At 29.5% G+C, this 16,733-nt stretch overlaps 1 protein-coding gene across 2 annotated transcripts in view; it reads right to left on the bottom strand.

Annotated features, from left to right (window-relative positions):
* LOC113788944 (nephrin-like) overlaps positions 1-16,733 on the bottom strand; it is a 79,719-nt gene that overhangs the window by 14,868 nt on the left and 48,118 nt on the right. For both annotated transcript variants that reach the window (XM_075820810.1, XM_075820811.1), the window contains exons 3-15: positions 14,692-15,021; positions 13,504-13,677; positions 12,712-13,433; positions 8,901-8,940; positions 8,003-8,050; positions 7,550-7,741; positions 7,361-7,465; positions 6,716-6,961; positions 6,588-6,644; positions 6,228-6,509; positions 5,685-6,113; positions 4,126-4,836; positions 3,537-3,658 (exon numbers count right to left, since the gene is read on the bottom strand). In XM_075820810.1, the coding sequence (XP_075676925.1) occupies positions 3,537-3,658; positions 4,126-4,836; positions 5,685-6,113; positions 6,228-6,509; positions 6,588-6,644; positions 6,716-6,961; positions 7,361-7,465; positions 7,550-7,741; positions 8,003-8,050; positions 8,901-8,940; positions 12,712-13,433; positions 13,504-13,677; positions 14,692-15,021 (3,458 nt within the window). The remainder of the gene's footprint in view (positions 1-3,536; positions 3,659-4,125; positions 4,837-5,684; positions 6,114-6,227; positions 6,510-6,587; positions 6,645-6,715; positions 6,962-7,360; positions 7,466-7,549; positions 7,742-8,002; positions 8,051-8,900; positions 8,941-12,711; positions 13,434-13,503; positions 13,678-14,691; positions 15,022-16,733) is intronic.

Genomic DNA, 16,733 nt, shown 5'->3' with positions numbered 1-16,733 from the left:
ATATGGCGAAGTCGGTCATTTTGGTCCAGCCGAAGAACCATTTGCCATCATTCACATCGATACAAAAGGTGGTTTTTCCGAACCTCCAGTTAAATTACGATATTTTCATTTAGCGATTGACGCATTTTCCAGATACGTTTGGGGTATTACATCTAGTGGTCAATCAGCAAAAGATTACAAAAAATTAATCGACAAAATTTGTACGGATGGAAAGCCGAAAATCATTTTTACCGACAAGTACGCTTCCTTAACATCACAACAATTCAAAGATATTCTAGCTGAAAGAGGTATAGAATTGATTCATTCACCAACAGCTCACCCACAAAGCAATGGTCTTATTGAAAGAGTGGGTCAGACATTAGTTGAACGTCTCAGATGCAAGAAACTTTCCGATCCAAACAGATCTTGGTCCGTCTTGGCCAAAGATGTTTTGAATGAATACAACACAACAATACACAGTTCAACAACATTTACACCACAATATTTGCTAAATGGGCAAGACCCAGATAATCTTTACATCGATAGAAATTTAATCAATGATAGGAAAATTGCATTCGACAAAAGTGAGCGCGAACATAATAAATCGAAAATTAGACTAGAGAAAAAACAATACCCAGTAGCATTGAATGAAGGTGACTATGTCTACGTTGATCTTTCGAGCGATTTAAATAAAGAACGATTGGAACAACGATTCCAAGGACCATTCAAGATAGTGAAGAAAATTTCTAATTTGATGTTCGATGTCCAGCTACCTGATCATATTCAACAAATTCACGTCGGAAAAACCAAACCAGCTAAAGCACCAAATAATGAACAAATCGAGATGTGAATTACCAATCAACGAAACTATGACAATTTAAATACGATCAAAATCTTATACCAAAATCTGTCTATCAATATCACATATCGAAATCCTTTGCATCTTCAACAATCACCGACCATCGCCCAGAGTTGTATTAACGAGGGGGGATGTGATGTCAAACAAAACAATTTACTAAAGTTCATAATTAAAGACATAAAAACAAAAGAAAATCGACGGTATTTAAAAAGGAGAAGAAAGAAACATCTGGGTAGAGAGTTTTTTTTGTTGTCAGTCGAAAGCTATGTTTTATTTTATGTGATTTTGTATTGATAAAATTTAAAATTTGTACGATTTTCATATTTCAAAATAAAGTAAATTTTCTTAAATAATCTCGTGTATCAAGTGTGTCCTTTTTCATCATAAATATATTCAAATAAATCAATTTTTTATAAAAATAAAATGCGGGAAAACAGAAAAAAAATGTGAAATGAAATGCGAGCGAATTTTAATCCTTTTTTTTTTGAATGGAAAACGATGAAACCTGAAATTCAATGGAATTTCTTTTTTCAAATTCAATATTTTTTGGAAATTATTCATTGAAATTTTGCAAATATTAGCAAAGTGGAATATTTATTTATTTAACCACAGATTTTGTATGAAAAATGTTTTTATAAGAATTTTTTGTTTTTTGCTTTTACAAATTTTTCAATATGTTTTCCCGAGAGTTGTGTTGCTCTAATCGGTCATATAATCGGTTTTTTTTGGTTTTGTTTTTCGGTTATCGATGTAAGCTGGTTCTGGCATCATAATAATGCCAATAACAACAACAACAAAAACAACCAAAAACAACCAAAAACAACCAAAAACAAATTGAAATGTTTTTCAAATCCGAAAAACGTACAGAATTTTTATGAAAAGTGGATTTGGTTTCATTTTTTTCGTTATTGTTGTTTTCATTGTATTAGATTTTCTGGCCAACAAAACAAAAACAAAACAAATGGAAAACAAAAAACCAAAATCTGGAAGAAATAGTTTTCTTCAACGAAAACAAAAACAAAAAATCTCTTTAAACCAAAAAAATAAAGAATTGTACGATTCACACAAGAATCAAGAAGATTCTCTTTTGATGACATATCTTTTTCATTTCACTACATTTTTTCGGTCACATGATCATCACACTAATGAAACTCGTTCATTTCAATCCATTTATAACTGAAAACAAAAAAAAACAAAAACGATGATGATGATGATAAATAGGAAAAGACAAAAGTACAAAAATGAAAAATTTTCAAAGTGATTTTTTCACTTTTCACACACACAACATTTTCTCCATTTTTTTGGTGTTAAGTGGCTTCAAACAAATAAAGAAAAACATAAAAAAAAAAACAAGAAACTATGACGAAATTGACCAGATTCTATTGAGTGTAGTGACTATAACCAAAAGAGTGGTAAACAATTCGATTCAATTGCATTGGATACAACAACAACAACAACAATATTGAGCACATCATCATCAAGGATAATAATGGAATAAATGATGACAATGAAAGCACTACACTACTATTCTAAATAATATTTACCATCATCATATGGATAGACATTTCATTGACGAAGCAAAGAAAAAAAAAAATCAGACTGTATGCCACTATATCATGTACCAAAAAATCAAATCGATGATGATGATGATGATGAAAAGCCAATATCGATCCATAAACATTGACTGACTTGCTTACACTGACTTACACTTATATTCAATTGACAATCACATCATCATCAAATTGATATTGTGTTTGAATATACAACAAACAAATAAACAAACAATATTGGGCGTCATTGAATGTCTTTATATGTTTGCTTTTTTTCTTTCTTTCAATGGAATATTCAATAGTTTTTTTCTTTTTTTTTGGGTACAAACAACAATTCAATCAAACAGATTGAATACGGCATGTTTATATTTTTGTTGTTGTTGTTGTTGAATTTTGACGGGTCGATGTTTGACTATCAATATATCGTTGTTGTTGTTGTTAGGGTTGTTGTTGAAAACGATCGCTATCAGCTAACAGAATAATAGCTTAACCATATTCCACATAATGTTGGGATGTCTTATCCAGATTGAAGAAAGTAGGAAACTTTTCTCTCTCTCTCTCTCTCTCTCTCTCTCTCTCTCTCTCTCTCTCTCTCTCTCTCTCTCTCTCTCTCTCTCTCTCTCTCTCTCTCTCATTCACTTCAGACCAAGTACATCTTGAAACTGTAATAAAAAATCACAACAACAAGACCAAAAAAGAGTAAACTTTGAAAATGGCCCACTCAATAGAATCAACTACTTTTTTTTTGGCTAAGTTAGCCGATGAAAGAATATAATAATAATAAACATTCAAAAAAAAGGAGATAAATTATGTGTGTCATCATCATCATCATCATCATTCTAATATATTGGTAAGAATATTCTGCATTTATCCCATTCATATACACACACACACAAACTATCAACATAAACAACTTTCACTACTTTAGCATCATAAAACTAAAATCATTATCGTCACCATCATCATAATCATAATCATCATCATCATCATCGATGACAACATGGCCAACTAGAAAATACCGAGAGAGAGAGAGAGAGAAAAAAAAAATATGCAAACGATAAATCTTTAAAAAAAAAAAAGAAATGGATAGGAATATTTCAAAGAAAAAAAAAGAGAAAAAAAATGAATTTCTGGAACAAAATACTTACAAAATTGAACAATAACAATGAAAAACATACAACACAAATGATAACGAATAATCTTGGTATATCGAAACCAGTTTCGGCCAAAACTTTTGATATAATCTTTTCGGTTTCGGTTATTCCACTTTCTGCAATATTCATTTATTTATTCAAGTCGATTGTTGTGGTCGATTTGGGTCCATAAAGAAAAAAAGAAAGAAAAAAAAAGAGGAAGAAGAAAAAATATGACATATTGATATTATTATTATTTACACTGCAAAGAAAAAAAATCACAAGCCATAATGGCATTGGTGTTATGTTTGTGTTAAGAAAAATGACATCAAAAACGAGATGCTGCCTTGAGAATATATATTTTGTGAATTCGATACGATAACCAATATCAGTCATTTTTTTCAGTTTTTGATCCAACCGAAAACCGAAAACCAAAACCCTCTCTGAATAATAACAGGAAATTTTTATTTATATTTACCCGAAAAAAAACCCAGCAATATTTTTCATTGAATTGTTGTCGATGATGATAAAGTATTGGCAATTTTTTTGTGTGTGTTTGTTTGTTTGGCAATCGTATATGAAAATGAGAAAATGAAAAACATACCTTTAAGAGTTGATGCTTTAACAATATCGGCACTATAATCACTATCACCTTTTTCATTGATTGCCATTACATTGAATATATATTGTGTATTATCTCGTAAACCACCAACAATAATTGTTGTTGCATTGGTTGGATAAACATCCCTATACATATAGGCAATATTATTTGAATCGAAAATTTCTTCACCATCATTGATCATCGATAATGAATCTATTGGTCGATAACGAATACGAAATGTTTGCCGTAAACCACCATCAAATCCAGGTAACCAACGTAATGTAACCGAACCAGATGTTACATTCACAACACGTAATGAACGTGGTGAATCTGGTCTTGATGTACGATTCAATGCAATAGCCATTGCATCAAAACCAAGATCATTACGTGCAATACATTCATATGGACCATAATCATTACCGGTAACATCATTTATGATAAGAACACTTTCATAGGTAATTAGATCTAATTTTTTTGTCTTTTCAATTGAATATTTTGGTAAAGTTTTTTCAACACTTGATTTTGATGATGATGATAAACGATAATTTAATGATGATGATGATGATGAATCATCTGATTCCAATACTGAACCTTCACGTTTCCAGGTAAATGTTACATTAGGTGTACCTTGTGCACGACAAATAAGTTTAGCTGATGAGCCTGATTCGGAAGCTGATTTTGAAATCGATGGTGATCGATCGATTATTGGTTTATCTAATCATTTTTTAAGAATGAAGAAAAAAATTATGAAAAAAAAAATGATTTGAAAAAGTTGAAAGCAAAAAGTTTGCAATGATTATGCAATCGAATGAAATTCAATGGAATTTGGAAATTGATAAATATTCCTTGGATGTGAACCAAAAGAAAAGAAAAAAACAAACTTTTAGAAATGAAATATAGAAAACTATCAACGAACAAAATGAAATGGTATGACAAAAAACAAAAAAAAAATTAAGCCTCAAAAAAAGCAGCAAAAAAAAAATTCTGTAGATGATGAAGACAAAAAATAATGAAATTCATCATCATTTTCCCTATGGGTTCTATATTCTTATGGTTCTTTTCTTTAAGATTTTTGTGTGTGTGTGTTTTACAAGGTAAAAAAAGACAAAAATGACAAAAGTTTAAATAATTTTTTCTTTTCTTTTTTTCGGTTGTTGGTTGCATATTTATTAAGCCAAAAATTATTATACACACTATGAATTTATCTGATCTACATTCAAATCAATGTGACTAACAGATTTTATTATTATTATTTCGTTTGTTTGTTCCTTATTCTCGTTGCTGCTGTTGTTTTTTTTTTTGTATCAAGAATAATCAAGTTTTCATTTTGACAGCTTGCTTCCTACAGAATTTCAAAGCTTATGGTTTTTTTTGAATTCAATCAACATATTTGTCATACAGGAAGAAAATTGATAAGAATAGAAAAAAAGAACAACCGCTGTTATTGTTTACAGCACACAGAAGAAGTAAAAAAAAATCTAATTTGCATATGCAACGGTGTTAATCATTTTTTTTTTTTTTTGGCCAGGTAAATTGTTTTGATGATAAAGAAAAATACTTACGTAATACCAATAATGTAATGGCAGATTTAACTTCTTTACCAATACCATTATTAGCTAAACATTCAAATATTGATCCTGAATCACGTAATGTAACATTTAATATTAATAATGAACTTTTTAATTTAGCACCATCAGCAAATGGTTGTGATTCTTCGGGTAATAATTCTACTTCTGAATGCATTCGATGTGATGATGTAGAAACAATATCATCCAGATCATCATATGATGATGATGATGATGATGATGATGATAAAGGCACATTATGATGATGATAATGAATCATTGAATTATAATCAGAATCATTTTTATGACGAATCCATCTAATAATATGTTCATTAATTGGATTAGCATCTAAATAACATTCAAGATGTGCATTATGATATTCATCAACCATTACAATTTCGGTTATTTTTTTAATTATGGCCGGATCTAAAATTGGAAAAATGTCCAGAAAAACAAAAACAAAACAAAATGATAAAATTTAAACGTTATTGGTGGTGCTTTAAATTTTGAAGATGGACAAAAAAAAGATAATTCATTTACATTGAACATTGATACGAATAGATGATTCACTTGTACCAAGATCATTTGTAGCATATATTTTATAAATACCACTATCAGATTTTTGAGCATTTGTTATATTAAGAATAGGACCATCGGATACAATACGATGACCAGTATTATCACTAATTTCACTATCATCTTCACGTTTCCATTTATAAGTAATGGCTAATGGATTGGCACGTGCTGTTTGATTGAATGTTTCCGATTGACCAATAATCACATCAAATTGTGTTAACGGAGGATTTAAAAATTCCGGTGGATCTATTTAAATGGTAAAATCATTAAATTATTAGGACGTTTCGGATGGATCAAAGAAATCAAAAAGAAAAAAGAACTTACATTGAATATTCAACGTAATGGCATCATGGACACTTTGTTGAAGCACTTGATTTTTGGCTGTTTTTTAATCAAATCAATGAGGTAAGTAAATGAATGAAAAATGTGATAACTTAATTAACACAACATACCTTGACATGTAATAACACTTTCATCATCTTGACTGCTAACATTCAAACGTAAAATATTACGAGTAATTTTACCACCAAATAAACCATCATGAATAGCATCTTGTTGTCCGGTTAACATAAAACCATCACGCCACCATGTAATCATTGATTGTGGATTTGAACTACCTGTTTCACATTGAATTTCTAATTGTTGACCGGCAATTGGTTGTTTAGGTGTTAACTTTATTGATACTTTATTTGGTGGAACTTATTGATGGAGAAAAAAAATGAAATGAAAAGAAAATAAAGATTTTGTAAGGTTAGAATTACAAATGACAAAAACAACATTAATTAAATTTCTTTGGAAATAACAACAGGATGAAATTTAACGCCAGACTAATATAGGTGTGTACAGGTAAGACAATCAACCAAAAAAAAAGACAAAAGTTGACACATCCCTTTCGTTGATATGGTCATTTGTTATCAACAATAATAATAATGATGATGACTTTCTTACAAATTCAAGGTGTAACCCTAAATGAATGAATCATTCATTCATTCTATGTTATTGAAGGTTGAATGATTCTTTTTGGTAAAAACTTTTTTGTCTTTTTTTCTGCATCGTGACCTTCAAAAACAAAAAACAAAATTGAATCAAAAACTTACAATGAACAGTCAATGTTGTAACAGCTTTAATCGGTGTAATTGATGCAGAATTTTCACCCGTACATTTATACATTGCAGTATTGTCACTTGGATCGACACGGAACACTGTCAAACAAAAAAATTGAAAAAGTGAAAAGTGAAAATTTCAAACAAATAATGAAATCAATAATAAAAAAACAATACACTTACCAAGCTCATTAGTAACAGTGTTACCATTAACAGAAATCTGTGTACCTTCATTTAATTCTTTATCATTTTTAAACCATTTAGGTGTACAAAGTGGATTACCACCATTACAAGTACAGGTTAAACGTTGTACTGTTTCATGTTGTAAGGCTTTTTGTTCATCATAACCAAAAATATGTATCGATTCGGGTGGATCTATAAATTTTTTTGATACAATGTTTTTTTCGTTTTTGTATTTTGTTTGTCGTTGATAGTGATGATGGTATTCATAATAATAATAATGGAACGAAAAGATTTCCATTTCCATTACAAATTAGCAATTTACGTGCCAAATAACAATGAAACGATGCAACCCAAAAATACAATAATAATGATAATCGAATTTTCGTAAAGAAAGAATGAAATAAAATGAATGAATGAATGAATAAAAGAATCTTTAAATAAAAAAATACTTACATAATACATTCAATACGGAAGATTCGACGATCGTTTCGCTGATTTTATCTATACACATTATTATCATCATCATAGACAATAAATGATTGTTTGGTTAATGGTATTCCAACGGTAACGGCAACCATAATATTTAATGAAATCGTAAAATCAAATGGCAGGAATTTTTTTTTTGGTTAGTAACAAAAATAAATTTTGTATCAATACCAGAATAATAAAAATAATAATAATAATGATAACAGGGAAAAAAGAAAGTAATAAGAAAATGGAAACAAAACAAAACAAAACAAAAAATGCTAAATCAAAATTCATCTTTCGAATAAGAAAAGAATCGAGACAGAGAGAGACCTTAGAATGGAAAGAATTGAAAGAAAGAAAATATAATGGCAACACTCTAGCGTTAAGCTCCTTGGACCCTTTTTTTCTTGAAAAAAAATATTATCTTGAATTATTTTTTTTTGAAAAAAAAAGTGAAAATGAGAATTTCAAACAACAATTCGAACAACAACAACAAAAACAAAATAAATGGATGGTTGATACGATGTAACACGATGGAATGTTATTTCATCGAAGAAAGAAATAAAGAAAAATGTCTGTTTTTTACGGAAATACCGCTGCATTGAATACCTTTATTTTCTTACAAAAAAATACACTGCATACACAGAGAGAGAGAATACAGAATAATTTTCACAGCAGCATATTATATATCTATGACATTCCTATCTTGATATTGGCTATTGCTTCATTGGTCTAATGTAAATTCTGTTGTTTGCTTGTTATTCTATTTTCTATATTGGTCGACTAACAATCATCATTGGGGGAAAACAAAATAAAAGATGGAAATACGAAAAGACGAAAAGAAAAAGGAAAAAATAAAAAAAAAGATTATAAATAAGCTTACCATTAACTGCATAACAGGACAACATTTTCATATTACGATCCTATAGGAAAGAAGAAAAACGAAATTATTGAATTAATGAATGAATGAATGAAGAAAAAAAAATTCTTATATGGTTATGACGACAATCAATGAATCAATGGAAAGCGAATATGTTTTTTTTATTTGTTGCCCAAAATGATGAGCATCAGATTTTTTTGCTTTCTTGTGAATAAAAAACAAAAAGAAAAGATTGTTCTTTTTTTTGACAAACAAAGTATTGTTTATTCCTGGAATTTGGTCTGGCCAATCGGCAAAATTCTACATGATAATGATGATGATAAGTATCGATATTAAGTGATTGAAGCAAATTGAACCAATCAACAAACAAACAAAAAAATCATTTGTTTATCGAATATTGGAAACAATCAATATATGGTTGTCATTCAAAAAAACACAAAGCACAGAACAATAAGTAATTGTACAATTCTATAACCAAAGCAACGGGAAAAAAATTGAATAACGGAAGAATGTAATGATGAAACAAAAAAAAACATTATAAATAAAGAAACTTTGTCTTTATTACTTAAAGGAAATGGAAAAAAAAATGAAAATCATTCACACATAATGATGATGATATACAACATTAAAAAAAACCAAAGCATCTCGATAGGAATTCTAGAATTTTCTTTTATGCATTTTAAAATAATTTGCATATTGAAATCAATAATCAAACCAAACCAGACCGAAATGCTTCTGGAAATGGAAAAAAAATGTCCCCCATTGTAAATTTTTGTGGTTTGAATTTTAAATTTTTCAACATCATCGATAGGAAATTTGTGTTTTTTTTTCTCTTAAAATTATTACAAGATTCATTGGAAAACAACCAACTTTCCAACAGCTCCACTTTATATACAAATCGTATCAAATGACTTAAAACAGGATTACAAGAATGACATGTCATCATTTGTCGATGTTGTTTTCATTATAACACACGCAAACACACGCAAACACTGGAACACACAATGACAATCAATCACAAGATAATCATATGACATATATGACATGTGGACATGATAATATTACATGTGTCAAACAAAACAAAATAACAACAACCAAACAAGTTAGTTATTCAATCATTCAGTCATTTCATTTTATAAATGGTGTCAATTAAGCTTATTTCTATGTTTAGAACACCACTAACCCACCACCACCAACACATGGATTTGATAAATCTTTTTTTTCTCACTATATGTATTCATTATATATGTTTGACAGATGATCAACAAGATGATGATGATGATTATATCATTTTAAATCAAATATAGAGAATATTCTGACTTTTTTTTTGTTGTTGTTTGGAGAAATTAGTTAGTCAGTTGAATGACAATTGGCCACATTCTATTCATATATATTCAATGATAAAAGTAAAAGAAAGAAATGAAAGAAAATAAAAAAAGACCGCCTGTCACTATAATGCATAATAATGAGATGATAGTGTAAAAAACAACAAGAAGAAGAAGAATCAGGGATAATTTGTTATAAATTGCATGACAGAAAACAACAACAACAACAAAACAACAACAACAACAACATGGTCCAACACTCATATTTTGCTTTTGCATTCTGTATATATTCTGTATATATTTGATTTGAGTGATGAAAAAAATGAAATGTATACTATTATGGTGCATTCTATGGCGCCTAATTGATCATCTTGGTTATGTGTGTGTGTTTGGTGGTGATCCTGATTTCTTTTTTCTTTTCGCTATTCATCATCCATGGTTCATAGAAAAAGAAGACAGAAAGAAAAGAACAGAACCAGGCACAACTTTTTTTTATCATTTCTGTGTTTCTATTTTGCCTTTTGAAAACAAAAAAGAAATTTTCCAACCGTCATAAGGGACATCATCATCATCATCATTTTATTCAAGCCAGTTTCTTCTTCATTGGGGTGGCAATTAATTTTCAACATTTTTCCTTTTTTTTTATTCATTCATTTCAGATTCAATGATGCCACTATGGAAAAAACAAACAAACAAAAAAGAATATTCCCTAAAGTGCCCAGTTTGCCGTTCGCTTGTTGTTGTTGTTGGTCCAGACAAAAGTCCAAATGTCAGAATGAAACGAACAAGCAACAAAATAGGGGTAAAAAACAAATAAGCATCATGTAAACGTAGTAGTAGTTTGAACAGTCGAAATAAAATACAGAATATTCTAATCTAGTGAAATAAGGGGATCAAAAACTTTCTAGCCAATGCAAAAAAAATGAATTGAATTAAATTGAATTATAATGAATGTTGCAAGAAGAAAAAAAACAAGTAATTTTTGTTGAAATGGAAAGGGGGGAAGGCAAAAAATAAATCCCATACGAAATGAATTCAAATTAAGCAAAACAAAATCTGAATTTGTATATTTTTTCCGGATGATTATTGCACAACAACAGCAGCAGCAACATATAGCAATGAAAACAATTTGATCAAGGGAACTAAAGAAAAATGAAAGCAATGAAAATTCCATTGAAATCGTACAAGCCGGGTAAAATCGTATACACACACAGAAAAGAGTTTGAAATTCGGAAACCGAATTACTTATCAGAAAAAATAAGCTCCAAAACAACAACAACAACAACAAAGATTCTATAGAATTTTGTAATGTTGGAATGCAAAACAAAATGATTGGTTATTTTATTTTTGGCAATTTTGTTTTGTTCAAAATTGAAATTCTTGAAAATTGAAATTTGTAATTCTGTACAAAAGAAAATTTGACAAATAAGGACGGCAAAATGGACGAATTTCCAACAATAAACCCAATATGAATGAATTCAATTTTATTAATGATTTTTCTGTGTATGTAACAATGGTCATCATCATCCAGAAAGAAAGAAAGAATATTCATCCATAAGCAACCATTAAATTAAATTGACGAATTTTTTTCAAAATTCTTTCGAAAAAAAAAATTCAATGTGAAAAGAGACTTTCAATGTTAAATAAGGAAGTGAAGTGAAGAAATGAAGAAAAAAATCAATAATTTTCAATCAAAAAGATTGACACAAGCAAGATCCAAAAGCAACAAGAATGATGATGGACTAATCAAATGAATAAATTTACCAAAAAGGATTGGCTTCCTATAGTCTTTCTCTCTTAGGCCAATCGAATAACACAGGCAGTCAGTCAGTCAGTCAATTTTATAACTTTAAATGTCAACCTACTTATGTTTTTTCCAACAAAAAATACATCATTTGTTTTTCAATTAAAGCTTAAACAAAATGAATGAATGAATGAATGTAGAGCAACATGATTGAGAAACTGAAAAAAAGAAAAAGAAAAAGCTATATAGGCGTCATCGATTTTTCGCAATTCCCTTACTATGGATTTTCTTCTTGTTTCGATCTTTCTTTTTTTGTTTCTTAATTCTTAATCGTTGCCATTTTGTCATCATTATTATTAGTTTGTAGGAAAGAAAATACATAGAAAGAATGTATGTATGTTTGTCATTTGTTGGCAATGGCAAAATGGCAAACATCATCATTATCATCCATAAGGTTTTCTTTTTTTAATTAGTGTAACGATGAAAAAAAAAAGACATGATGATTAGCAAAGTTTGTAAGGGAAAAAAATTAATCTCACTGACAGATTTTCTTTTGCTTCCGAATTTAGTTTGACATGAACAAAATGATGATGATGATGATCATTATTTTGTGTTAATGCATTACAATTACAATGTTTTTTTTCCTACTGATGATGATTATATAATAAGGATTTGTAATCGAAAATTTGTAATGAAAATTTTTTTTTCTATTGAATTGATAAAAAAAAAATTATACACACTGTACCTGATTAGTGATAGATATAGTTATATTGGCTGTAGAAATAAATCCACCATTTTTAGCCGATTCAATCGTACTATTATGTATAATTGGACGACCATCAACTACCCAACTAATTTGTGCAGCAGGATTTGATGGTTCAGTTCGACAACTAACCGGTACAATATCACCAGCTTTTACATCTTTAATCGATGTGATCGATAATTTGGATGGACCAAAATAAACTTGTAATTTAATTTCTTTACTAATCGAACGTTCCATAATTGGTGATGATGATACACAACGATAAATAGCATTATTATCACTTGCATCGACAGTAAATTCCATTACATTTAATGAATATTTTTCGGCTACAGTTGTATAGGAAAAATCCACCTGTTCATCATTACGAAACCAAACTAATTGTGCTAATGGATTACCACCACGTGCACGACAATCCATTTTAAGTGTATCACCAACTTTAAGATTTTGGCCATCAGTATATCCAGTAATTTCTGGTTCACCCGGTGGATATAGAACAGATAATGATATTGTACGACGCATTGGACGGTTATTTGTTAAGGCAGGATGGACGGCTTCACATGTATATGGTATACCATTATCTTCAGCATTACCTGATACGGTAATTTTTGATTTACTTGTATAAACAACCGATTCAATTTCTTGTATACTATTTGAATCGACTAATGTAGTTGTAACAGTTGTTGTTTCAGGATTAGTGCCCATTTCTATAAATTGATTATTAAATATTGAAAATCATCATTATGATAATATAATCATATAAACACAAAAACTTACCTGGACGAAGCTCGACATTTTTTCGAAACCATTTAATTTGAGCTGGTGGTTTACCACCGGTTACTAAACATTCAATTGTAACACTATTACCTTCACGTAGTTCAACATTTGATGAATTTTTTGTTAAACTTTTACCAGTTAATGGTGTAACAATTTCAATTGAATTTGGTGGTACTGTTTTTTTTTTTTTTTTTAATGGGGAAAAAAGAAAAGAATTAGAAATTTCGTAAAAATGATCGATCCAAAACACTGGTCAGGCCAGAAGAAACAGATAATTTTTTTCCCTCTACCAATTCCAATAACTTATTATTTTGCTATTTAGTTTTCATAAGGGGTTATACACAGTGTGTAGTTTTGATTTGGTTGATTGATTTTTTTTTATTCACTATAAAGATTTATGATTATTATTAACCTTTACCACTCCGATGTCCCCTGAGAGGGGACATTTCAATGCAAAAAGTCAAAAAAATTTTAGGGTCGGAAAATACACGTTTCGATAGGTAGACTAAGAATCTTCGAGTAGAATATAGCTAACATCAAAAAGGCGTTCGGAGTGTTAAGGGTTAATATTGACATACTAATTATTACTATTCAAGAACATTACATTAATTTCACTTTATAAGAATATCAAAAATCATTCAAACAAATAAATTATGGAATCCATTCTGGTTTCTGGTTTCTCAATGGGCCTTATTTTTCAAACTGAAAATAATGACAAACTGACTGATCAGTTGAAATTAATTCTTGGAAAAGAAAAAAAAAACCTAGACACTAATAGTGACACTATGTGACATTCGTTGACTTTATTCGTGTGTGTTTGTGTGTCTGGTGATATCAAAAATAATTAGATTTCATTAGGGGTTTTTTTCATTTATTTATTTAAAATTTCAAAAATGAAAACTATTTTAACTGTGTAAAATCACAATGACAACGACGACGACAACCCGAAATAAAAACAAACAAACAAACAACCACCAAAAAACAAAATAACCGTAAAAAAAATTTGAAAACAAAAAATAATTAAATTAAATGAAAAATAGACAAGCAATATGCACACTACTGATATTGGATAACATTCGTTTTGTTTTTCTGGCAAGACAGCATAAAATGTTTGCGAGAGTCTGGTCATGACAATGGATCGACGGTTATTTTTTAAAAAATTTTTTGAAATGAAAATATTCTACTTACTCAGTACGGTAACTTTTGATGTAGCTCGTATTGGTGCATAATTTTTACCACCTGGACCAACCTGACATTGAAATTCACCATTATCTTCATTACGAGCATCAACAATACGAAGATTATGTACACCAATACTTGCATCACCAATCATTGAATAACGTGGAAAACCAGGTATATTACGATCATAACCAAGTACAAAACCATCTTTTGCCCATTGAACTGGACCACGTTGATTACCAACAACACATTGTAATACAACCGTACTACCTTCAATCACATTTATTTCAGTTTGTGGTGTTATTTTAAAATATTGATGATGTGCTATTTGGGCATCGACTATAAGAAGAAGAAGAAAAGAAAAAAACAGAAAAGAAAAATGATAAAAAATTAGTATTAAAAAAACAAAAGTTTGCAAGAAGTAATTTTATTCAAAATTATAATTAGAATCAACGGAGGAAAGGAAAAAACAAAAATGAAAAAAAAACTAGAAAAATTTCCCGGGAAAAATCAAGAAGCCAAACGAAGACAAAAGAAAACGAATGATAATTATCGTAGGAATCCAAAAAACAAGAGAAAATCGATGAGATTAAAAGTTTGTTTTTTATTTTGGCCCAAAAAACCAGAAAAAACCAAAGAAAAACCAAAAAAAACCAAAGAAAAACCAAATGATAATTGACAATATAAATTAACGATAATAATAAAACAAAAAAGGTGAACGTGATTAAGTCATTAATTTATCGTTTTGGTTCAGGATATTATTCCCATTTGCAATCAGATTGATGATAATAATAACGATAATATCGTTTTTTTGGGCTGGGATTTACTTTTTTTTCCTACATCATCATAGTGATCAATAAGGACCAAATTGTTTGGATCGTTTTTTTTGGATCACTGTGTGTGTGTGTGTGTCGATAATGTTTGTACAGAAGAAAATCAGACAATTTATTGATCTGCTGGTTTTATTTTGGTGGGGGAGGGGGTTATTGTTCAGTAGCGCTGATGATGATACGGAAATGAAAAGAATTATGAAAACCGGCCAAATAACCAGAAATAGAAAAAAAAATTAAAAAGAATTGCTTGTTGTTTGCAATAAAATGTGTGTGTGCGCGCAATCATTGATCTGTTGTTGATGATGATGATGATGATGGTTGTGGTAATAATGATGATGACGATGACGATAATGGTGATGGTTATGGCAAAGTTGACCTTACAATTCTAGTATCAAGAATCGTGAATGAAAAGTGAATGCAGAAAAAAAAAGTTTTCTTAAGCAATTACGAATTGCCCTTTTTTTCTTAACACTGCTCTCTCTCTATCTCTATCACACAAACACACATTGATCCAAAACGATTATTATTATTATTATTATGGGCAATATAAATTTGAAATTTTCAGAAAGAAAGAAAGAAATCAATGATGATGATGATGATGGTCATAAAAAAAAACTGTATATGTGTATATATTCCAACTGGATCCACACAACCAAAATAAGTGAAATGAGTTATGTTGTGAGTAAGGGAGAGGGATAAGCAAATTATTATTATTTTTTCGCTTTTTCTTTTCAACCAAACAACCAACCAACCAATTCTTATTGTTAAAATGAAAGCCATTTTAGCTATTTTTTTTTGTACTTTCAAATATTCTTACTTACAGTAATCATCGTCATTTCTAGGTCAATCATTCCCATATACACAGTCAGTCATCATTGCCAATCATTTTTTTGAATGAACAGAATTGGAATGTCTTTATTAATATAAAAAATTCTTGTTGTGAACGGAAAGGAAAAGAAAAACTTTTTCTTTTTTCCATAACAATCATCATCATCATCATCTTGTTTGTTGATGCGTTTTTTTTCATATATTTCTTTCACTTGGTTAAAAGAAAAACTCACACGCAATGATGCTATTTACCGATGTTTTGAAAATGATTCCAGAATAATGTATACGAAAAAAATGAAGGAATTCGTCATACAGGCAAATGCATCAATAACGATAAACAACATAAGCATAGCCATTGTAAAATTCGTTTCGATTCATATTTTTTGGCGA

Source organism: Dermatophagoides pteronyssinus, unplaced genomic scaffold (genome assembly GCF_027571235.1).
Source record: "Dermatophagoides pteronyssinus isolate colony J.1.1.1.1 unplaced genomic scaffold, Derpt_VIB-CSIC_2022.12 sq0008, whole genome shotgun sequence".
Lineage (NCBI taxonomy): Eukaryota > Metazoa > Arthropoda > Arachnida > Sarcoptiformes > Pyroglyphidae > Dermatophagoides > Dermatophagoides pteronyssinus.
The sequence above is the reverse complement of the archived record's forward strand: the minus strand, read 5'-3'. Positions and strand labels throughout refer to the sequence as shown.